Below are 23,269 nucleotides of genomic sequence, written 5' to 3'. Positions count from 1 at the left end.
AGAAACAACAGTCAGGGTTACAAGTACCAAGTTAAAATGGTCAGATATGTACTGCAGGCACAATGGGCCAAATGGCCTTATCCTGCACTGTAACAATTCTATGATCTTGTCTTGTTAGGTTATTCTTTACCTGCACTCCAGTTACAGCATGTGCTGTCAATTAGAAATATCTAATTGGCAGCAGCTTGATGAGTGCAGGAATCATATTTGTGGATTGTTCTGTGATGTTAGGTGAGACATGTATACAGTATTTTAATATCGTTTATTTTAGAGTTTGCTTTTTGCACTATAAGCATGTAGATTTTGATCTGTCTACATGAGGGAGTTTAAAGATTAATATGAAACTATTTCAGAGACATTTAAAAAAAATTAATATGGGAGGGGAGAGACCGACCCTAATGTATTGTTAGGGACTTGTTTGTTTTGGGAGACATTGATCAGATAGTAAACATTGAGGAGGATCAACTTACTTTTGGGGTGGGGGGGAACCCATAGCTTGTCAATTTTTCATTTTGTAGAAGTCCTGATTAAAGTTGGATGAATGAAGCAATTTTTACTCAAAAAAAGTTAATTTAGAACAATTAGGGAATAGGTTAAACTGTAATTTTAGTATTTACTTAGAGTCCTGAAGGAATTTATTTGAAGTGGAAAAAGCTCAGGTACATGACTAATCAAAGAAGAGGCTACCAAACTCTTTGGACTGGAAATTAGAAGGACTGGTTAAGTTGAACTTTTAGATGTGGTAGAGGTGTCAGCTGTCTTTGAACATTGTAAAGTGATGATGTTGGGAAAGATGGGATTGTGTTTTTATTGGTGAAGTTGCTTAACTGGATCCGTGTTAGCAGAGAGCTAAATGTAGAACTAGTATCCTGTTCTAAAGACGTTTGCTAGCGTGTACCATAAGGCTACAGAGCATGGAGTGCACTTGCTTTTCATTTGTGTGTATCACTTGTTAATCCTTGCACCTTAGCACTGATAAAGATTACAAATGAATTTGGGGTATTGTAGAATCTTTCCAGAGAATTTTAGAGTATTGGTTCCCTCTGTTATCTTGTTTTTTTAAAAAAATAATAGCCATAGATATTGCATGAGATTTTCAGGTGATCTCCTGTGGAAATATTGGCCTTGGTTATGGCAATTATAATGTAATTTTTTCATCCTAACTGTGAATAGTCTACCTCTTCAGCACAGTTTCTGTTGTGATCAATATGTGTGGCTTGTAGATGAAGTGGAAGAAAATTTGATTACCTGCACTATGGTACGGTCTTCCCTATTCTTTAACCATAGTTTATTCTCCACAGGTATAGTTCTCTCTCTTCTACATCAGTCTTCCACATTCTTCAATTTCCCACTTTATTTGTAGACTTTTAAAATGTGACATCTAGCCATTTCTCACCTTGTAGGCATGTTACCATGAGGAACATCTTGTTGTTGTTAATCTTAAAGAGTTCTTAGAACTTTTCATTCTTCCATTCTTTTAGATATACCCTTATCTAAATGGTATATAAGTTTCAAGGAATATGGATGGCTATCACAAGGAGTTATGCAACCTTTTAAGTTCTGTGGTTATTTTTGAGGAATGACCATTTTAAAATTTCTAACTTTTCTAATTTACATTTGTAGAGACCAGCCATCTCCCCCAGTAGCTTTTTGAAAGCATCTTCTCCTCCATGGTTTAACCCAGGAGCCCAGCAGGACTGTTCAGAATACTTAAAATACCTGTTGGACAGGTTAGTTGAAGAGTTGAAATGTAAATTTAAGGGTGGGGGGAGGGGCTGATGACGTGGGTGGTGTAGCTGTTCAGTTTTCTAAATCACATGTATCTGATCTGTACTTATTGATCCATGATAACTGTTCAGTTATTGACTTATTTACCATGGCTTGGCTCCTCTGCTCTCGGTGCAATCATCTGTGTTCAGCATAGCTAATTCCAATCTTTCCATTGTTGTTTAATTGTCCACTGATATAAGAAACATTGTATCTCACTCACTTAGTTCATTGTTACTCAGGCACAACATGCAATTTCCTGCCCCAATTTGAGGCTTTATTCACTTCGTAAGTCCCCTGGATATCTCACTTTTTGCCTGCTTTGAAAATATAAGTTCTGGTTCCTAGCCAGATCATAACACAAATTTGAAATATGCAGTTTGGAATTAAGCAAAATTCAGAACAAATTTTGAAAAAATAATTCTATTACTTTCAAAATGATTTTATATGTAATATATATTTTTTGGCTTTATTCCAGTGCCTGTCTTCCATTTTCTCTTTTAAAATAGTATAAATACTTCCCTCAGTCACAGTGTCAGTCTGCTTGCCAATTTTCTTGTTCATTTTGGTCAGCCCGAAAATCTTGTCCTTAGCTGACAAAATAGCCAAATCATCCAGTTGTTTGGAAAGCCTGATGTCATGCTCTAGTCAGTCTGTCCTTGTTCAAGCTCTGCATAGTATCTACTTTGCAGTTGATTTTGGCTATTGTCATTTAGCTTTCATGTGTATTATGCCACCATCTCTATGAATGCTATTGCTGTCCAGAGTGCACAGTCTCAATCTGCTACCACAAACTTAACCTTGCTTCTTTATTCTTTCTTTTGTTTTTTTATACTCCTGATCATTCTTGAACAATTCAATTTTACCATCAAAATTACAGTTGCAAAGAAATAATTTTTACTCTTCTATTGCTCCGTATTTGCTTCCAATTTGATCCTGTCTCTTCCTTCCTATCCCCATTTTGTTCCACCTCCTCCCCAAATTCACTTTAGCCGCCAGGATTATTATCCAAAATGACATAGTGAATGATACTCAGAGCAAATGCGTTAGTTAAGAAACCAAATAAATACTTGGAAGCAAAGCTCATCAATGAAATCAAGTTTTGAATTTCTTGTACAATGCAATAGAATGAGAGATGGGCTATAGAATGCACCAGGAGACAGTGAAATCTGCAGATGCTGGAGAACAGAGTTGAGAGTGTGTTGCTGGAAAAGCACAGCAGGTCAGCATCTGATGAGCAGGAAATTCGACAGTTCGGGCCGGAGCTCTTCATAAGGAATCATTTATACTTCATTCCTGATGAAGGCTCCGGCCCAAAACGTCGATTTTCCTGCTCATCGGATGCTGCCTGACCTGCTGTGCCTTTCCTGTATCACACTCTCAACTATAGAATGTACCATCCAAGTATTCATATCATACCTAACATAGGGAAGACCCATCTTAAAGTTTGGCACCTAACATGGATTTAATGAGGTCAGATATGGTTGTCTTTCCAACTTGAGACAAATTTCAGTGAGGGAATTACTGGTTCTGCTAGAGAAACTAGTGGTGAATGTGGAAATATTAGTTGAGTGCACCAACTATTGATAGGGGAGAGTCTATTGAGTAGCCAGCAAAATTTTGATTTTCCTTATATCTTCTATTTTTGAAAAGAATAGTCTTTGTATGTTGAATGTTTTCAATTAGAAGTATTACAAGATTTACTTCTGTTGGTCATCTGAGTAGTTTGTCCTGATTAGCATAAGCAAATTTTTAAAAGCATGTAATTCCAAATGTTTTAGGTTCTAGAAAGGCACAACAAATCACCAGTACACTTTTCTGACGACCAGTTCACTGGGCCTTCAAGAGGTTTGTGGACGGTTGGCTCCTCTGAAAGTGGAGAAAGTGAAGACTGCAGATATTGGAGAGTCAGAGTCAAAATGTGTGGCACTGGAAAAACAGCAGGTCAAGCAGCATCCGAGGAACAGGAGAATCAACATTTCGAGCATAAACCCTTCATTAGGAATTTGGAGGGAGAAGGGTGCTGGGTAAGGGAGGGATGATGCTGTTGGTGAAGGTAGCTGGGAAGGCAGCTGAGCGTGCAGGTGAGGGGTAATTGTAATTGGTTGGTAGGGATGGTGGAGTGGATAGGTGGGAAGGAAGATGGACAGGTCAAGAGGACAGTGCCGAGTTGGAGGGTTGGATCTGGGATGAGGTGGAGGGGATGGGGAGATTTAGAAACTAGTGAAGTTGATGTTGATAATGTGTGGTGGCAGGTCCCAAGGCAGAAAATGAGGCGTTCTTCCTGCAGTTGTTGGGTAGTTTTGATTTGGTGGTGGAGGCGGCCCAGGACTTGCATGTCTTTGGGAAAGTGGGAGGGGGAGTTGAAGTGGTCAGCCACAGAACAGTGGGGTTGTTTGGTGTCTTATGAAGGGAGGAGGAGAACTTCTTCAAGCTGCCTTGTTGAGGGAGAAGGGGACCAAACAACTTCACCGCCCTGTGGCGGACCACTTCAAACACCCCCTCAACTACCCCCCCTGCCATGAACATGCAAGTCCTAGGCCACCTCCACCGCCAAATCAAAGCCACCGACAACTGGAGGAAGAATGCCTCATCTTCTGCTTTGGGACCCTTCAACCACTCGGCATCAATATTGACTTCACTAGTTTCCAAATATCCCCTCCCCCCAACCTCATCCCAGATCCAACCCTCCAACGTGGCAGTGCCCTCTTGACCTGTCCTACCTGTTCATCTTCCTTCCTACCTATCTGTTCCACCAGCCCCATCAAAAAATCACAATTACCCTCCACCTGCATCCACCTATCGCCTTTCTAGCGACTTTGCTCCACACCCCCCCCCCCCCCCCCCCCCCCCCCCCGCGCTCACATTTATCCCTCAGCCCCATTCCCCTTCCACATTGCTGATAAAGGGCTTAAGCCGGAAACGTCAAGTCTCTTGTTCCTCAGATTTCGCTGGAAGATGGGCAACTATCTGTCTTGAGCATCATCAACATAGTCTGAACGAAGCACTTCAAACCACAGGCTCAATATTTCATTGCTAGCAGACAGAAATCACAGGTGCAATTGCTATAGAACTTCCTCTTGTAAGTGGTGCGATTCCAAAACAAAAGTGAAAGACACGTTAACAGTTTGAATATATCCCTGCGACAAGAAGTCAATGATTTTAATCAAGTTCATGGAAAAGAATTTGTAGTATTGACATACTTTAATGGGTGTTAATGGGTTGAATTGTTTACAAATTGTTTAATAGGAAGTTTTAATTTAAAATTGAGAGACTAGGAAGAACTTAAAAAATAATTAAAAGTACAGACAGCAAAGATGTTGAAAATACATGAAGAAAGGTTAAACATTTTGGAAAATAAAAATAGGAAAGATTCCAGAAGCAGTTAGTCAAAGCTAAAAGTATAAGATAGATCAATGTGTACAGTATAGCCACCAACTTTCGAATGTGGGAACCACTGGGAACACAGAGCCAGAGTACATTCCTCTTCCTCTTCCTCTCCCTCTTCTTTCTTTTCTCCCTGCCCAGGCCACCCAAAGCCCCACCAGGCATATGCTGTTATGTAGGTGCTACAGAAATGTCAGGAGGAGAAAGTGAGGACTGCATATGCTGGAGATCAGAGTCAAGAGTGCGATGCTGGAAAAGCATAGCAGTTCAGGCAGCATCCAAGGAGCAGGAGAATCAATTCTCCTACTCGTTGGATGCTGCCTGAGCTGCTATGCTTTTCCAGCACCCTACTCTTGACTCTACAGAAATGTCAGTTGACTTCAGGAAAAATAAGTCTACTGTAGCCGTTAACATAACTGGCAGTCTTTAAAGGAGCTTCAGCAGGCCACCCACAAGGAGCTATGTGTTAGAAAGAAAAGCTTAACTAAAGTGTAGAAATAGGAAATGACCCCAACTTGTTGTGTCCAGCTAGGTACGTCTAGTTTGCCACAGTTAATTTTGAGGATGGAGTCTTTGCAGTAAATGGAGTATTAAGCTACATAGCTCTCACAATTGAGAGAGTTGGGGAACTTGTGTGAATAGCTGTGGAGTGACAGGTTTTTATTCTGTTTCTCTGTCTACCACATTTGTACTACCGTTTCCTAAAAGCATTTCCCAGTGTCTTAATTTTAAGCATCCGCTATTGTTATAAAGTGGAAGTTGACTTCCTTCTGAGACTAAAAATGAAACACCCAAAGAGGAGCACCTCACGCTATAATATGTAAAAAGGTGAGAAGTGGTGTAATTTGCTTTTCGGCAACTTCTAGTGGTTAAATAAAACAGATCTCTGACACTTATTTTAAAATCAACAAGTAACCATTTATTTATACAACTCAAACATTGAACAAGTTAACTAAACTAATAATAAACCAAATAAATCCTTTCTGACTACTAACTATTCCAGAATAAAACAAGATTCTAATGGTATGCTTTTCTGATAAATACAAGTCCCACTCATAAACTAAGATTTAGTCTCTTGAAATTACAGCCAGGTTATTTCCTCCAGAATGTTCTGTGCCTTCGCCATTGTTCTTCTGTCTGGAATGCTTTTTTCCTCCGATTCTTCTGTCAGGAATGCTTTCGTCATTGGTACCGTTATTACTTAGTGCTTTCTCTAATATATAGAGAGCCAATTTCTCTTGAGAGTGCAGATGGCTATTAGCTCTGGTGGATGGCAGTTAGCTCTGTGGTATTTGTCCAACTGCCCCCTTCTTTTATATTGGTAATGGCAATATTTCTTAACATAGGATTGGTCCTACATTATCAAAACCATCAAATTTAAATTTAATAGGTTTTGGCATCTAAATGCCTGGTTCATAATTGACTGGCTAAATTAAAAACCTGTTGTCATGGTTAAAAACTGCTGCATGTCCTGCTAACTGTACACACTTTTGGTACAAATGTTTCTGTTTTGGTTCTCTGTATTATCAAACACAAGCTGCTTCTCACAGACATCCATTTATAATTTCTAAGCACAGAAAACGCACCACCTTTTAAATGGACTTTCCTCATTTTAAATGTTTTCCCCCATTTTAGAATTGTAAAAGTTTACAAATGCCAAATTCAAACCTCCTATCTACCAATCTACAATTACTCTACCCAACTTTGCAACACTATATCTTCCCTATTTTGGAACAGCAGGTGCTGGAGTTATGGCGCACCAAAGAGAAGAGGTAATTTTCCTAATGCTTGTTGACCTGTAGTAAAACAAACACATGCAGGTGTATCTGTTGATAATGTTGGCTTTTGTTTTGGTAGACATGGTATGTGTTTCATTTAAATTTTCATTTCCAAGTTTGCCGTCTTTTTTTCTCTTCTTTGCTTAAATTTCTCCCAATTCTATGATTCTTATTAGTCTCCTCTGATTACATATCAGTGGTATCTCTTTCATCATTGCTGCACTTCCACAACCCTACTGAAATTGCTCGTCATTGGATATATGGTGGTGTTGAAAAGTAGTAACCAAAGTGTTATTCCTCTTTCTACATAAACTGACTGGTCTGTGTATATGTAAAATGGTTGTTTCTAATTGGATAGATTTGTGTTTCCCCTCCTTTACCATGCTTGATTGTAAGAGGACAAATCTTTGCATACTGTATAAAATGTAGAGGCTATTTGCAGTCACAGTCCCTGAGGAGCTTGGATCAAGGTTGTTGTGGCCAAAGTTTCATGATTGCAAAACTGTTGATGAATTAAACAGCATAGTATGGCAGTTAAAAAAATGTTGTGTTGCCTGTTCAGCTCTCCCCACAAAAACAGTAGTTTTCAGATTTCTGAGCAAAAGTGGGAAGTACTCTACTCTCCAATGAGCATGTGCTGCTCATGATCCCATTAAGAGAGGATGAGCCTTAAAACTACCTTAGAATACTGCAGACTTGTCTGAGGTAATGAACTATTAGTATTATCAGTAGCTGAGTTTCTGGATTAATAATCTAATGTTCTGAAGAACTCGGTTCAAATCCCACCATGGCAGATGGTGGAATTTCAATTCAATCGAAAAAAAACTCTTGAATTTAGAGTCCATTAATAACCATGAAGTCATTGTTGACTGTCCGTAAAACTTACCTTGCTCACTAATGTTCTTTAGGGAAGGAAATCTGCAATCCTTATTTGCTTTTGCCTGCATGTGATCTCGATCCATAGCAATGTGGTTGACTCTCAGCTGCCTGCTAAAATGGCCTAGCAAGCCACTCAATTGTATCCACTACTATGAAGTCTCAACAAAGAAATGAAACCACACTGACCAGCTGGCATTGACCTCAGCATCAGAAAAGACAATGGTAAAATCCCTGCAAAGTCCTCCTTACTAACATCTGGGGGCTAGTGCCAAAATTAGGAAAGTTGTTTCACAAACTAGTCAAAGTAGACCAGCAAGAGGCTGAACGAACACAGTAAGCCAGTCAGAATCAGGAGTTGGAGAAGTTGATGTTCATACTTAAATGAACAGTGTGGTTGAGGTATATATGGTATTTTGCTCAATTTCGGAACATGAGGCACTTGTAAAAATTGGCAGCGCATTCACTTCTAACCGATACTATACAGTGCTGCCACTCTGCATCAGAGTTAGAGGGACTAAACGTTGAAGGTGTGGTTGGAGGGCCAGTCAAGCAGGCTGCTTTGGCCTGGGTAGGGTTGAGCATCTTGTGTTGTTGGAGGGACTGTCCTATGAGAAGAAATCAATCCATCCTTCCTTCCTTCCCTCCCTTCCTTCCTTCCTTCCTTCCTTTTTTCCTTCCTTCCTTTTTTCCTTTTCCTTTTCCTTTTCTCCTTCCTTTTCCTTTTCCTTTTCTCCTTCCTTTTCCTTTTCTCCTTCCCTTTCCTTTTCCTTTTCTCCTTCCTTTTCCGTTTCCTTTTCCTTCCTTCCTTTTCCTTTTCTCCTTCCTTTTCCTTCCTTTCCCTTTCCCTTTCCCTTTCCCTTTCCCTTTCCCTTTCCCTTTCCCTTTCCCTTTCCCATTCCCTTTCCCATTCCCTTTCCCTTTTCCTTTCCCTTTTCCTTTCCCTTTTCCTTTCCCTTTTCCTTTCCCTTTTCCTTTCCCTTTTCCTTCCTTTCCCTTTTCCTTCCTTTTCCTTTTCCTTCCTTTTCCTTTTCCTTCCTTTTCCTTCCTTTTCCTTTTCCTTTTTCGTTCCTTTTTTCCTTTTCCTTTTCCTTCCTTCTTTTTCCTTACTTCCTTTTCCTTCCTTCCTTTTCCCTTTTTCCTTCCTTTTTTCCTTTTCCTTTTTTCCTTCCTTCCTTTTCCTTCCTTTTCCTTTTCCTGTTTTTCCTTCCTTCCTTTTCCTTTTCCTTTTCCTTCCTTCCTTTTCCTTTTCTTTCCTTCCTTCCTTCCGTTTCCTTTTTTCCTTCCTTTTTTCCTTTTCCTTTTTTCCTTCCTTCCTTTTCCTTTTCCTTTTTTCCTTCCTTCCTTTTCCTTTTCCTTCCTTCCTTTTTTCCTTTCCCTTTTTTCCTTCCTTCCTTTTTTCCTTCCTTCCTATTCCTTTTCCTTCCTTTTCTTTTCCTTTCTTCCTTTTCCTTTTCCCTTTCTCCTTCCTTTTCCTTTTCCTTTTCCCTTTCTCCTTCCTTTTCCTTTTCCTTTTCTCCTTCCCTTTCCTTTTCCTTTTCTCCTTCCTTTTCCGTTTCCTTTTCCTTCCTTCCCTTTCCTTTTCTCCTTCCTTTTCCTTCCTTCCTTTTCCTTTTCTTTCCTTCCTTCCGTTTCCCTTTTTCCTTCCTTTTTTCCTTTTCCTTTTTTCCTTCCTTCCTTTTCCTTTTCCTTTTTTCCTTCCTTCCTTTTTCTTTTCCTTCCTTCCTTTTTTTCCTTTCCCTTTTTTCCTTCCTTTTTTCCTTCCTTCCTTTTCCTTTTCTTTCCTTTTCTTTTCCTTTCTTCCTTTTCCTTTTCCCTTTCTCCTTCCTTTTCCTTTTCCTTCCTTTTCCTTTTCCTTCCTTCCTTTTCCTTTTCCTTTTCCTTCCTTTTTCCTTCCTTCCTTTTCCTTTTCCTTCCTTCCTTTTCCTTTTCCTTTTCCTTCCTTCTCCTTTTCCTTTTCCTTTTCTCCTTCCCTTTCCTTCCTTCCTTTTCCTTTTCCTTCCTTCCTTTTCCTTTTCCTTTTCTTCTTCCTTTTCCTTTTCTCCATCCTTTTCCGTTTCCTTTTCCTTCCTTCCTTTTCCTTTTCTCCTTCCTTTCCCTTTTCCTTTCCCTTTTCCTTTCCCTTTTCCTTTCCCTTTTCCTTCTTTCCTTTTCCTTTTCCTTCCTTTTCCTTTTCCTTCCTTTTCCTTTTCCTTCCTTTTTTCCTTTTCCTTTTCCTTTTCCTTCCTTCCTTTTCCTTTTCCTTTTCCTTCCTTCCTTTTCCTTCCTTCCTTCCTTCCTTCATTTTCCCCTTTTCCTTCCTTTTTTCCTTTTCCTTTTTTCCTTCCTTCCTTCCTTTTCCTTCCTTTTCCTTTTCCTTTTTTCCTTCTTTCCTTTTCCTTTTCCTTCCTTCCTTTTCCTTTTCCTTTTCCTTCCTTTTCCTTTTCCTTCCTTCCTTCTTTCCTTTTCCTTTCTTCCTTTTCCTTTTCCTTTTTTCCTTCCTTCCTTCCTTCCTTTTCCTTCCTTTTTCCTTTTTTCCTTCCTTCCTTTTCCTTTTTATTTTCCTTCCTTCCTTTCCTTTTCTTTCCTTCCTTCCTTCTGTTTCCTTTTTTCCTTCCATTTTTCCTTTTCCTTTTTTCCTTCCTTCCTTTTCCTTTTCCTTTTTTTCCTTCCTTCCTTTTCCTTTTCCTTCCTTCTTTTTTTCCTTTGCCTATTTTCCTTCCTTCCTTCCTTTTTTCCTTCCTTCCTTTTTCCTTTTCCTTCCTTTTTTCCTTTCTTCCTTTTCCTTCCTTTTTTCCTTTCTTCCTTTTCCTTTTCCCTTTCTCCTTCCTTTTCCTTTTCCTTTTCTCCTTCCTTTTCCTTTTGCTTTTCCTTTTCCTTCCTTCCTTTTCCTTTTCCTTCCTTCTTTTTCCTTCCTTCCTTTTCCTTTTCCTTCCTTCCTTTTCCTTTTCCTTCCTTCCTTCTCCTTTTCATTTTCCTTCCTTCCTTTTCCTTTTCCTTCCTTCCTTCTTTCCTTTTCCTTTTCCTTCCTTCTTTCCTTTTCCTTTCTTCCTTTTCCTTTTCCTTTCTTCCTTTTCCTTTTCCTTTTCTCCTTCCTTTTCCTTCCTTCCTTTTCCTTTTCCTTCCTTCCTTTTCCTTCCTTCCTTTTCCTTTTCCTTCCTTCCTTCTCCTTTTCCTTTTCCTTTCCTTTTCCTTCCTTCCTTTTCCTTTTCCTTCCTTCCTTCTTTCCTTTTCATTTCTTGCTTTTCCTTTCTCCTTCCTTTTCCTTCCTTCCTTTTCGTTTTCCTTCCTTCCTTTTCCTTTTCCTTTTCCTTCCTTTCTTCCTTTTCATTTTCCTTTTTTCCTTCCTTTTTTCCTTCATTCGTTCCTTTTTCCTTTTTTCCTTCCTTCCTTTTCCTTTTCCTTCCTTTTCCTTTTCCTTTTCCTTCCTTCCTTCCGTTTCCTTTTTTCCTTCCTTTTTCCGTTTCCTTTTTTCCTTCCTTCCTTTTCCTTCCTTTTTTCCTTTGCCTTCTTTCCTTCCTTCCTTTTCCTTTTCCTTCCTTCCTTTTTTCCTTTTCCTTTTCCTTCCTTCCCTTTCCTTCCTTTTCCTTTTCCTTCCTTTTCCTTCCTTCCTTCCATTTCCTTTTTCCTTCCTTTTTTCTTTTCCTTTTTTCCTTCCTTCCTTTTCCTTTTTTCTTCCTTCCTTTTCCTTTTCCTTCCTTCCTTTTTTCCTTCCTTTTTTTCTTTTGCCTTTTTTCCTTCCTTCCTTCCTTTTCCTTTTCCTTCCTTCCTACCTTCCTTCCTTTTCCTTCCTTCCTTCCTTCCTTCCTTCTTTCCTTTTCCTTTCTTCCTTTTCCTTTCTTCCTTTTCCTTTCTTCCTTTTCCTTTCTTCCTTTTCCTTTCTTCCTTTTCCTTTTCCTTTTTTCCTTCCTTCCTTCCTTCCTTTTCCTTCCTTTTCCTTTTCCTTTTTTTCCTTCCTTCCTTTTCCCTTTCTCCTTCCTTTTCCTTTTCCTTTTCTCCTTCCTTTTTCTTTTGCTTTTCCTTTTCCTTCCTTCCTTTTTTCCTTTGCTTTTTTTCCTTCCTTCCTTTTTTCCTTCCTTCCTTTTCCTTTTCCTTCCTTCTGTCCTTTCCCTTTCTTCCTTTTCCTTTTCCCTTTCTCCTTCCTTTTCCTTTTCCTTCCTTCCTTTTCCTTTTCCTTTTCCTTCCTTCTTTTTCCTTCCTTCCTTTTCCTTCCTTCCTTCCTTTTTTCCTTCCTTCCTTTTCCTTTTCCTTTTTTTCCTTCCTTCCTTTTTTCCTTTGCCTTTTTTCTCTCCTTCCTTTTCCTTTTCCTTTTCTCCTTCCTTTTTCTTTTGCTTTTCCTTTTCCTTCCTTCCTTTTCCTTTTCCTTTTCCTTCCTTCTTTTTCCTTCCTTCCTTTTCCTTTTCCTTCCTTCCTTTTCCTTTTCCTTCCTTCCTTCTCCTTTTCATTTTCCTTCCTTCCTTTTCCTTTTCCTTCCTTCCTTCTTTCCTTTTCCTTTCTTCCTTTTCCTTTTCCTTTCTTCCTTTTCCTTTTCCTTTCTTCCTTTTCCTTTTCCTTTTCTCCTTCCTTTTCCTTCCTTCCTTTTCCTTTTCCTTCCTTCCTTTTCCTTCCTTCCTTTTCCTTCCTTCCTTTTCTCCTTCCTTTTCCTTCCTTTTCCTTTTCCTTTTCCTTCATTCCTTTTCCTTCCTTCCTTTTCCTTTTCCTTCCTTCCTTCTCCTTTTCCTTTTCCTTTCCTTTTCCTTCCTTCCTTTTCCTTTTCCTTCCTTCTTTCCTTTTCATTTCTTCCTTTTCCTTTCTCCTTCCTTTTCCTTCCTTCCTTTTCGTTTTCCTTCCTTCCTTTTCCTTTTCCTTTTCCTTCCTTTTCCTTTTCCTTCCTTCCTTCCTTTTCCTTTTTTCCTTTTCCTTTTTTCCTTCCTTTTTTCCTTCCTTCCTTCCTTCCTTCCTTTTTCCTTTTTTCCTTCCTTCCTTTTCCTTTTCCTTCCTTTTCCTTTTCCTTTTCCTTCCTTCCTTCCTTTTTCCTTTTTTCCTTCCTTCCTTTTCCTTCCTTTTTTCCTTTGCATTTTTTCCTTCCTTCCTTTTCCTTTTCCTTCCTTCCTTCCTTTTTTCCTTTTCCTTTTCCTTCCTTCCCTTTCCTTCCTTTTCCTTTTCCTTTTCCTTCCTTCCTTCCATTTCCTTTTTTCCTTCCTTTTTTCCTTTCCTTTTTTCCTTCCTTCCTTTTTCTTTTCCTTTTTTTCTTCCTTCCTTTTCCTTTTCCTTCCTTCCTTTTTTCCCTTTGCCTTTTTTCCTTCCTTCCTTTTCCTTCCTTCCTTCCTTCCTTTTCCTTCCTTCCTTCCTTCCTTCCTTCCTTCCTTCCTTCCTTCCTTCTCCTTTTCCTTTCTTCCTTTTCCTTTCTTCCTTTTCCTTTTCCTTTTTTCCTTCCTTCCTTCCTTCCTTCCTTTTCCTTCCTTTTCCTTTTTTTCCTTCCTTCCTTTTCCTTTTCATTTTCCTTCCTTCCTTTTCCTTTTCTTTCCTTCCTTCCTTTTTTTCCTTCCTTCCTTTTCCTTTTCCTTTTTTCCTTCCTTCCTTTTTTCCTTTGCTTTTTTTCCTTCCTTCCTTCCTTCCTTTTTTCCTTCCTTCCTTTTCCTTTTCCTTCCTTCTGTCCTTTCCCTTTCTTCCTTTTCCTTTTCCCTTTCTCCTTCCTTTTCCTTTTCCTTCCTTCCTTTTCCTTTTCCTTCCTTCTTTTTCCTTCCTTCCTTTTCCTTTTCCTTCCTTCCTTTTCCTTCCTTCCTTCTCCTTTTCCTTTTCCTTCCTTCCTTTTCCTTTTCTTTTCTTCCATCTTTCCTTTTCCTTTCTTCCTTTTCCTTTTCCTTTCTTCCTTTTCCTTTTCCTTTTCCTTTTCCTTCCTTTTCCTTTTCCTTCCTTCCTTCCTTCCGTTTCCTTTTTTCTTTCCTTTTTTTCTTTTCCTTTTTTCCTTCCTTCCTTTTCCATTTCCTTTTTTCCTTCCTTCCTTTTCCTTTTCCTTCCTTTTTTCCTTTGCCTTTTTCCTTCCTTCCTTTTCCTTTTCCTTTTCTTTCCTTCCTTCCTTCTGTTTCCTTTTTTCCTTCCTTTTTTCCTTTTCCTTTTTTCCTTCCTTCCTTTTTTCTTTGCCTTTTTTCCTTCCTTCCTTCCTTTTTCCCTCCTTCCTTTTTCCTTTTCCTTCCTTTTTTCCTTTTCTTTTCTTCCTTTTCCCTTTCTCCTTCCTTTTCCTTTTCCGTTTCCTTTTCTCCTTCCTTTTCCTTTTGCTTTTCCTTTTCCTTCCTTCCTTTTCCTTTTCCTTCCTTCTTTTTCCTTTTCCTTCCTTCTTTTTCCTTCCTTCCTTTTCCTTTTCCTTCCTTCCTTTTCCTTTTCCTTCCTTCCTTCTCCTTTTCATTTTCCTTCCTTCCTTTTCCTTTTCCTTCCTTCCTTCTTTCCTTTTCCTTCCTTCCTTCTTTCCTTTTCCTTTCTCCCTTTTCCTTTTCCTTTTCCTTTTCTCCTTCCTTTTCCTTCCTTCCTTTTCCTTTTCCTTCCTTCCTTTTCCTTCCTTCCTTTTCCTTCCTTCCTTTTCCTTCCTTCCTTTTCCTTCCTTCCTTTTCCTTTTCCTTTTCTCCTTCCTTTTCCTTCCTTTTCCTTTTCCTTCCTTCCTTTTCCTTTTCCGTCCTTCCTTTTCCTTCCTTCCTTTTCCTTTTCCTTCCTTCCTTTTCCTTTTCCTTCCTTCCTTCTTTCCTTTTCATTTCTTCCTTTTCCTTTCTCCTTCCTTTTCCTTCCTTCCTTTTCGTTTTCCTTCCTTCCTTTTCCTTTTCCTTTTCCTTCCTTTTCCTTTTCCTTCCTTCCTTTTCCTTTTCCTTCCTTCCTTTTCCTTTTCCTTTTTTCCTTCCTTTTTTCCTTCCTTCCTTCCTTCCTTTTTCCTTTTTTCCTTCCTTCCTTTTCCTTTTCCTTTTCCTTCCTTTTCCTTTTCCTTCCTTTTTCCGTTTCCTTTTTTCCTTCCTTCCTTTTCCTTTTCCTTTTTTCCTTCCTTCATTTTCCTTTTCCTTCCTTTTTTCCTTTGCCTTTTTTCCTTCCTTCCTTTTCCTTTTCCTTCCTTCCCTTTCCTTCCTTTTCCTTTTCCTTCCTTTTCCTTTTCCTTCCTTTTCCTTTTCCTTCCTTCCTTCCTTCCATTTCCTTTTTTCCTTCCTTTTTTCTTTTCATTTTTTCCTTCCTTCCTTTTCCTTTTCCTTTTTTCCTTCCTTCCTTTTCCTTTTCCTTTTCTCCTTCCTTTTCCTTTTCTCCTTCCTTTTCCTTTTCCTTTTCCTTTTCCTTCCTTCTTTTTCCTTTTCCTTCCTTCTTTCCTTTTCCTTCCTTCCTTCTTTCCTTTTCCTTTCTTCCTTTTCCTTTTCCTTTTCTCCTTCCTTTTCCTTCCATCCTTTTTCTTCCTTCCTTTTCCTTTTCCTTTTCTCCTTCCTTTTCCTTTTCCTTTTCTCCTTCCTTTTCCTTCCTTCCTTTTCCTATTCCTTTTCCTTCCTTCCTTTTCCTTCCTTCCTTCCTTCTCCTTTTCCTTTTCCTTTCCTTTTCCTTCCTTCCTTTTCCTTTTCCTTCCTTCCTTCCTTTTCCTTTTCCTTCCTTCCTTCCTTCCTTTTCCTTTCTTCCTTCCTTCTTTCCTTTTCCTTTTCCTTCCTTCCATTTCCTTCCTTTTCCTTCCTTTTCCTTCCTCCCTCTCTCTCTCTCTCTCTCTCTCTCTCTCTCTCTCTCTCTCTCTCTCTCTCTCTCTCTCTCTCTCTCTCTCTCTCCCTTCCTTCCTTCCTTCCCTCCCTCCCTCCCTCCCTCCCTCCCTCCCTCCCTCCCTCCCTCCCTCCCTTTCTTTCCTTCCTTTCTTTCTTTCCTTCCTTCCTTCCTTCCTTTTCCTTCCCTCGGGCTCCCCCCCACCCCACCACGATCTCTCCCTGAATTCCACCCCTCCTCCTTCCCCCCTCTCCACCCCTGTCTGTCACCCCCTCTCTCTCTTCCCCTCCCACTCTTTCTTCTCTCCCTCCTCACCCCCCCCCCCCCCCCCCCCTCCTCTCTGTCTCTCTTTCTCTCTCTCTCTCTCATATTGGGGCTGTTTTGTACATTCTCATTAGACAGGCTGAGTTCTGTAGGGAGTTCTTTATTCTGTTTTTTGTGCTTCATTGTGTAATTGTGTGAATAAATTTTTGTTTGAAAGTCTAGTAGTCAACCTCGCTTTCTTGCTCCAGGTAATTTTCATTGTGCGCATACTGAAACAAATTGCACAATTATGGTCTGAGGCTGCCTGCTTTAGAATGTTTTGAGTGGTCTGGCCTAGTCCTTAACTGTATTCTCAGTGTGAAGATGTAATTTTGTTTTTAATAGGAATGCATAGTGGTCAACTAACCTCTGCTGTGGTAATTAACTTAGGCCAATCAGCACAATTTTCCCTCTTGATTCTTTCACCACCTCCCTTGAAGCTGCGTCAGTTACATTCAGCCAGTTTTGTCAGTAGTGGTCTTAGTGACCCACTCAGTAATGTACTTTGAAGTCCCCTACCTAGGGGTTTGAATGTTCTGGAATCACAAATTGCACACTCTCAGCAACTCTCCCTCAATTGAATACTGAAGTGCCACCACCTCTGATGGGTAAGAGAATACCCACAGGATGATAGTGGTCCAGGACATGGTCATATGCAGAGAATCATACGTGGATAATGTCAGGCTGTTGTTTGAATGATCCATGAGGCAACTCTTCTAATTTTGACACAAGCTTTCATGTTAGTCAGGAAGCATTTGCAAGGTTCACCGGGTTGGTGCCTGGGAGAATCCAGGGTGGCCCTTATGTTTCCTTTTGGGCTTCTTAGCAGTTTACAACTGAGTGACTTGCCTGGGCATTTAAGAGTCAATTGTACTGCTATGAGTTTGGAACCCTGTGAGGGTCAGACCAGTTCTCTTCACTAAAGTGCATTAATGAACCAGATAGATTTTTGCAATAAATTCCATGATCACCATTAAACTAGCTTTAAATTTCAGATCTGTTAATTAAATTTAAAATCCGTGAGCTGCCATGGTTGGAGAGGGAGTGCTTAGTGACATGGTCGAAAGGCAACAGTCTCTCCATCAACTTCAACAGAGCAAAGCGGTTGGTCATTGACTGTAAGAAGCAGAATGGAGGGAGCACCCCTGTCCACATCATTGGTGCTGAGGTGGAGATGGTCATGGGTGTCAAGTTCCTGGGAGTGACAAACAATATACCCTGGTCCACCTATGTCAATGCAATAGTCAAGAAAATACAACAATGTCTCTGCTTTCTTGGGAGACTAAGAAAATTCAGCATATCCACAAGGACTGTTACCAATTTTTGTAGATGCACCATGGAAAAAGCACTTTATCTGGATGTGTCAGAGCGTGGTTTGGCAACTCGCTTCCCAAGATTGCAAGAAACTACAGAGTCATGAACACAGCCCAGTCCATCACGCAAACCAGACATCCATCCATCGACTCCATCTATACTTCCCGCTGCCTTGGAAAAGCAGCCAACATAATCAAAGCTCTCTTCCAACCTTCTTTGTTTGACAGAAGGTATCAAGGTTTGTATACATGTACAAATAGCTTCAAAAGCAGTTTCTTCCCCGCTGTTATTAGATTCCGAATGAACCTCTCAACTTTTAAGTTTAGTGGTGATCTCATTCTCTGAACCTTCTCTGTAGCAGTAACATGGTATTCTTTGCTATGTTCTATTACCTGATGCACTTTGTATGGAATGATCTGCCTGTTTTATTGGCGTACATTCCACTATACCACCTTCAAAATGGAAGATCAAAAAATTACACATTTCATATGTAGACACGAATTCCATTTATAACAGTATTTAAGCAATATGCTAGATTGCAAACAAAACAGACTTTTTCATACCTAGGTACATGTTACAATAATTAATCAAATCAAATCAAACCCATTCTGCCAGAGCATCAGACTGGACCTTTAGATTATCAATCCAGTGACATTATTTCTATGCATCTAGGATATCACAGTGGTTAGCATTGCTGCATCAAGGTACCAGGGACACTGGTTTGATTCCAGGCACGGATGACTGGCTGCGCTGATTTCCTCTGTGTGCTTCAGTTTCCTTCCATAGTCCAAAGATGTGCAGGTTAGGTGGATCAGCCATGCTATATTGCCCATAGTGTCTAGTATTATGCAGGTTAGGTGGATCAGCCATGGGAAATGCAAGATTACAGGGATAAGCTAGGGTAGGGCAGGGGAGTGGGTCAGGGTGGGATGTTGTATGGAGGGTTGCTGTGGACATAATGGACCAAATGACCTGCGACCACACTGGGGATTCTGTGATTCTATGTTACAATCTCCACCCATAAATTAATAGCTTAGGAATCCCTCATCTTGCTGCTGATATTTTACCCATGGCAATATGGTAGGAGACCTTGCCATGCAGGAAGCCTAGATCTTTGGCGTTACTTCTTTTACAACCCTTGGCCACGTTGGTACCCTCTTTTAAAGTTATCCATCACATCTGGTCAGTTGAATCCTGCTGAGTAACCTTCCCCACTTAGAAATCCTAATTTCCAAACATGCCTGTCAATACAGGCTCCTCAGCATGGAGACACTAGACACTGATCCCAAGTGGGACTGTAGACAGCTGGTCAATCTAATTGTCTTCCAGCACTTTAATGTGGCGCTTCTCCCTGAGAAAAAGGGAAGGGAAAAGTCTTGCCTTGACTAATTAATAATGCTCATAGCAATAAAATGTTGCACCAGGAGGTGGGATTGTGTGGGGAATAGGCACCACCCCACCCCATGAAATTCAGCATGCTGTTCCTTATCTGCAGCCTTGAAATATCAGCAAGCACTACCTCATAAAATGTTAGGAAAATAAATACTAGAGAAAACTATCCTATGATACTATCCATTGCAAATAATTTTTTTTCTAGAATTGGAAACCCAAAACTAATTCAGTACATTTCAATCCTTGGAAAACTGAAGCAAAATTTGAGCAATCTGGCATATTGTTTAAGTACCTTTGTAAATGGAGTTAGTGTATACATATGAAATGTGTAATTTTTTGATTTTCCATTTTGAAGGTGGTATAATGGAATGTATGCCAATAACATCTAGAAATTATGGGACCTACCTGCCTTGAGACCCAACTTTGATTTGACTAACTTTGTCAACCTGTAACCCAGCGACAAGGGGAGTAAATATTTTTTATTGTGATTTGTTGGAAAAAGAAGCTGTATAGTTGGTGATTGTAAAAGAAAGGTTGGTCATATAAGTGAAAGATTATCTGACAAGGAAAGGGTGACCACCAGCCTCAGCATAATATCTGGAGACGTTACATGAAATTTTGAAGCTTTTTGAATATGAATTCCATTATTGTAATTGCAGCCATCCAGCAGGGATTCCTTTTAGAAGATAAGAACAGGTGTAGGCCATTCAGCCTCAGAAGCCTATTCCAAAATAGCAGATTATTCTTTTACTGTGCGGCTGTTGGTCTGTATTTGAAGAATAGGGGAAATTAAGCAAGCTTAGGAGTTAACATTAATTTTCAATACCGCAAGCGTTAAACTGGACCTTTTGAGATGTGATAACCACATATTGCTGCAAATGGAGTAGACTATGAAACTGAATATTAAAGCATTAAAATTAACATCATTATCTGTTTCAATGTTTTATCTCATTTTCAATTTCTACTTTTTGACGTGATTTATTGTTTCTTTCGAGTCAAAGTGTGGTGTTGGAATAGCATAGCCAGTCAGACAGCATCCGAGGAGCAGGAGAGTCGACATTTCAAGCATAAGCTCTTCATCAGGAATCATTCCTGATTCTCCTGCTCCTCGGATACTGCCTTGACCGGCTGTGCTTTTCCAACACCACACTTTTCGACTCTGATCTCCAGCATTTGCAGTCTTCACTTTCTTTATTGTTTATCTACTTGCCTATTAATACTACTCACAAAGGCAAAGTAGTTCATCATGGAGATTTGCTTACAACTGCTGGGTTATTATTAAAATGGAGGAAAGGTAAAGCAAGCAAAGTAAAATCTCCATGATGAAAGAGAGATAAGATGAAATAAAAATGCTTTATGGATGATAGATGTCAGGTTAATAATGCTAATGAGAATGAGTCTGATAAGGATGCAGCATGAGCTGGGGCTGGCAGCTAAAATAAAAGTAAATCCAAAAGTCTTTCAAAGACCCACAAATTGTGCAAAGGTATTAAGAGGCCATGGCTGAAGTACTGTATTACAGCTTGCCTTGCCTTTACCAGTAAAGTAAATGCTGTAAAAGTCATCGTGATGAGAATGTAGTTGAGATACTGGAAGAGCTGAAAGTTGATAAGGCAGAAGTATTAGGAAGACTAACTATACTTAAAGTTGATAAGGCACTATGACTGAGTGAAATACACTCAAAGGTCATAATGTAGCAAGATGCAGAAGTATTGGCTATAATCTTCCAAACTACTTTAGACACAGGAGATATACAATTCATCAATTTGCTGGCCTATGTCACACTCTCTTATTCAAAAAAGACACCAGGATAAATCTAGCAACTGAGAGACACTTGGTTCAACTTTAAGAAATCTTTAATAACAACATTCTTGAGTAAAATTGACAATTACTTTGACAAGCATGGATAAAGAACACCAGATTTGAAATCCTGTTTACCTAATTTAATTGAGGGTTTTGATCAGATAACTGATAGGATTGATGGTGGTATTTGTAGACTCTCACAAGGTGTTTGCTGAAGTGCCACATAAAGGCTTCTTCAACCAAGATTCGCGCCCACCCTCTGACGACCCCTTCTCCCGCCTCCAACACACCCCATCCACCTGGACACACCGTGCAGGCCTCTTACCCGCCCTCGATCTCTTCATAGCCAACTGCCACCACGATATTAACCGCCTCAACTTCTCCACCCCTCTCACCCATTCCAACCTCTCACCCTTGGAATGTGCAGCCCTCCACTCCCTCCGTTCCAACCCCAACCTCACTTTCAAACCAGCAGACAAGGGAGGCGCGGTAGTAGTTTGGCGCACCGACCTTTACACCGCTGAGGCTAAACGCCAGCTCGCGGACAACTCCTCCTACTGCCCCCTTGACCATGACCCCACCTCCCACTGCCAAACCATCATCTCCCAGACCATCCATAACCTCATCACCTCAGGGGATCTCCCATCCACCGTCTCCAAACTCATAGTCCCACAACCCCGCACCGCCCGTTTCTACCTCCTGCCCAAAATCCACAAACCTGACTGCCCCGGCTGACCCATTGTCTCAGCCTGCTCCTGCCCCACCGAACCCATCTTTGCATACCTCGACACAGTCCTGTCCCCCTTAGTCCAAGAACTCCCCACCTACGTTCGGGACACCACCCACGCCCTCCACCTCCTCCATGATTTTCGCTTCCCCGGTCCCCAACGCCTTATCTTCACATCCAGTACACCTCCATCCCCCATCACGAAGGACTCAAAGCCCTCCGCTTCTTCCTTTCCCGCCGTTCTAATCAGTACCCATCCACTGACACCCTCCTTCGACTGACTGAACTGGTCCTCACCCTGAACAACTTCTCTTTCCAATCCTCCCACTTCCTCCAAACCAAAGGAGTAGCCATGGGCACCCGCATGGGCCCCAGGTATGCCTGCCTCTTCGTAGGATATGTGGAGCAGTTCATCTTCCGAAGCTACACTGGCACCACCCTCCACCTTTTCCTCCGCTACATCGATGACTGTATCGGCGCTGCCTCGTGCTCCCACGAGGAAGTTGAACAGTTCATCCACTTCACCAACACCTTCCACCCCGACCTCAAATTCACCTGGACAGTCTCAGACTCCTCCCTCCCCTTCCTCGACCTATCCATTTCTATCTCAGGCGACCGAATCAACACGGACATTTACTAAAAAACCGACCGACTCCCACAGCTACCTAGACTACACCTCTTCCCACCCTGCTCCCTGTAGAAACGCCGCATCTGCTCCCAGGAGGACCAGTTCCAAATCCGTACAACCCAGATGGCCTCCTTCTTCAAGGACCGCAATTTCCCCCCAGACGTGGTCGACGATGCCCTCCACCTCATCTCTTCCACTTCCCGCTCCTCCGCCCTTGAGCCCCGCCCCTCCAACCGCCACCAGGATAGAACCCCACTGGTCCTCACCTACCACCCCACCAACCTCCATGTACAGCGTATCATCCGCCGTCATTTCCGCCACCACCAGGGATATATTTCCCTCCCCTTCCCTATCAGCGTTCCGAAAAGACCTCTCCCTCCGTGACTCCCTCGTCAGGTCCACACCCCCCACCAACCCAACCTCCACTCCCAGCACCTTCCCCTGCAACTGCAAGAAATGCAAAACTTGCGCCCACACCTCCCCCCTTACTTCCCTCCAAGGCCCCAAGGGATACTTCCATATCCGCCACAAATTCACCTGCACCTCCACACACATCATCTCTTGCATCCGCTGCACCCAATGTGGCCTCCTCTATATTGGGGAGTCAGGCCGCCTACTTGCGGAACGTTTCAGAGAATACCTCTGGGACACCCGGACCAACCAACCCAACCACCCCGTGGCTCAACACTTCAACTCCCCCTCCCATTCCACCAAGGACATGCAGGTCCTTGGACTCCTCCATCGCCAGACCATAGCAACACGACGGTTGTAGGAAGAGTGCCTCATCTTCCGCCTAGGAAGCCTCCAACCACAAGGGATGAACTCAGATTTCTCCAGTTTCCTCATTTCCCCTCCCCCCACCTTGTCTCAGTCAAATCCCTCGAACTCAGCACCGCCTTCCTAACCTGCAATCTTCTTCCTGACCTCTCCACCCCCACCCCACTCCGGCCTATCACCCTCACCTTGACTTCCTTCCACCTATCGCATTTCCAACACCCCTCCCCCAAGTCCCTCCTCCCTACCTTTTACCTTAGCCTGCTGGACACACTTTCCTCATTCCTGAAGAAGTGCTTATGCCCGAAACATCGATTCTCCTGTTCCTTGGATGCTGCCCGACCTGCTGCGCTTTTCCAGCAACACATTTTCAGCTCTGATCTCCAGCATCTGCAGTCCTCACTTTTTCCACATTAAAGGCTTGCCAACAAAATTGAAGCCCTTGAAATAAAGGGGCAGTGGTACATATGAAGCTGCCCAAGTGACAGGAAGTGAAGGATTATGGAGAGAGAAGATTCGGGAGCCAGGTGATACCAGTATAAGGTGAATAGTAAAAAGAAACCAGAGGCGACCCAGAAAATGTTTTGCACAGCTCGTGGTGAGGAATGGAAATACGCTACCTAAAAGTGAGATGGAGACAGATTTGATATTAGATAAAATCCGAGGCGACAAAAGTTAGTAGGTGCAAGGGCTGCCCATCTTTGAAAGACATGAAATGACTGACAAAGGTTAAACAAAATTAAATAGCCTGCTCCAGCATTATGTTAAACATAATGATACCTTTGAACAGGGATACACCAAGGTGAATGATCGGCACTACACAGTCATCTGAGATGGTTTGATAAGAAGATG

General features: G+C 41.3%; 1 protein-coding gene across 2 annotated transcripts in view; it reads left to right on the top strand.

Annotated features, from left to right (window-relative positions):
• The window catches only part of LOC122550628 (ubiquitin carboxyl-terminal hydrolase 35-like), a 113,921-nt gene that overhangs the window by 76,075 nt on the left and 14,577 nt on the right, over positions 1–23,269 (top strand). For both annotated transcript variants that reach the window (XM_043691674.2, XM_087988086.1), the window contains one exon: positions 1,624–1,730. In XM_043691674.2, coding sequence (XP_043547609.2) covers positions 1,624–1,730 — 107 coding nt within the window. The remainder of the gene's footprint in view (positions 1–1,623; positions 1,731–23,269) is intronic.

Source organism: Chiloscyllium plagiosum, unplaced genomic scaffold (genome assembly GCF_037043375.1).
Source record: "Chiloscyllium plagiosum isolate Xiang-an unplaced genomic scaffold, Cpla_swu_hap1 HiC_scaffold_6, whole genome shotgun sequence".
Classification (NCBI taxonomy): Eukaryota; Metazoa; Chordata; class Chondrichthyes; order Orectolobiformes; family Hemiscylliidae; genus Chiloscyllium; species Chiloscyllium plagiosum.
This window is presented reverse-complemented; position numbering and strand designations above follow the sequence as displayed.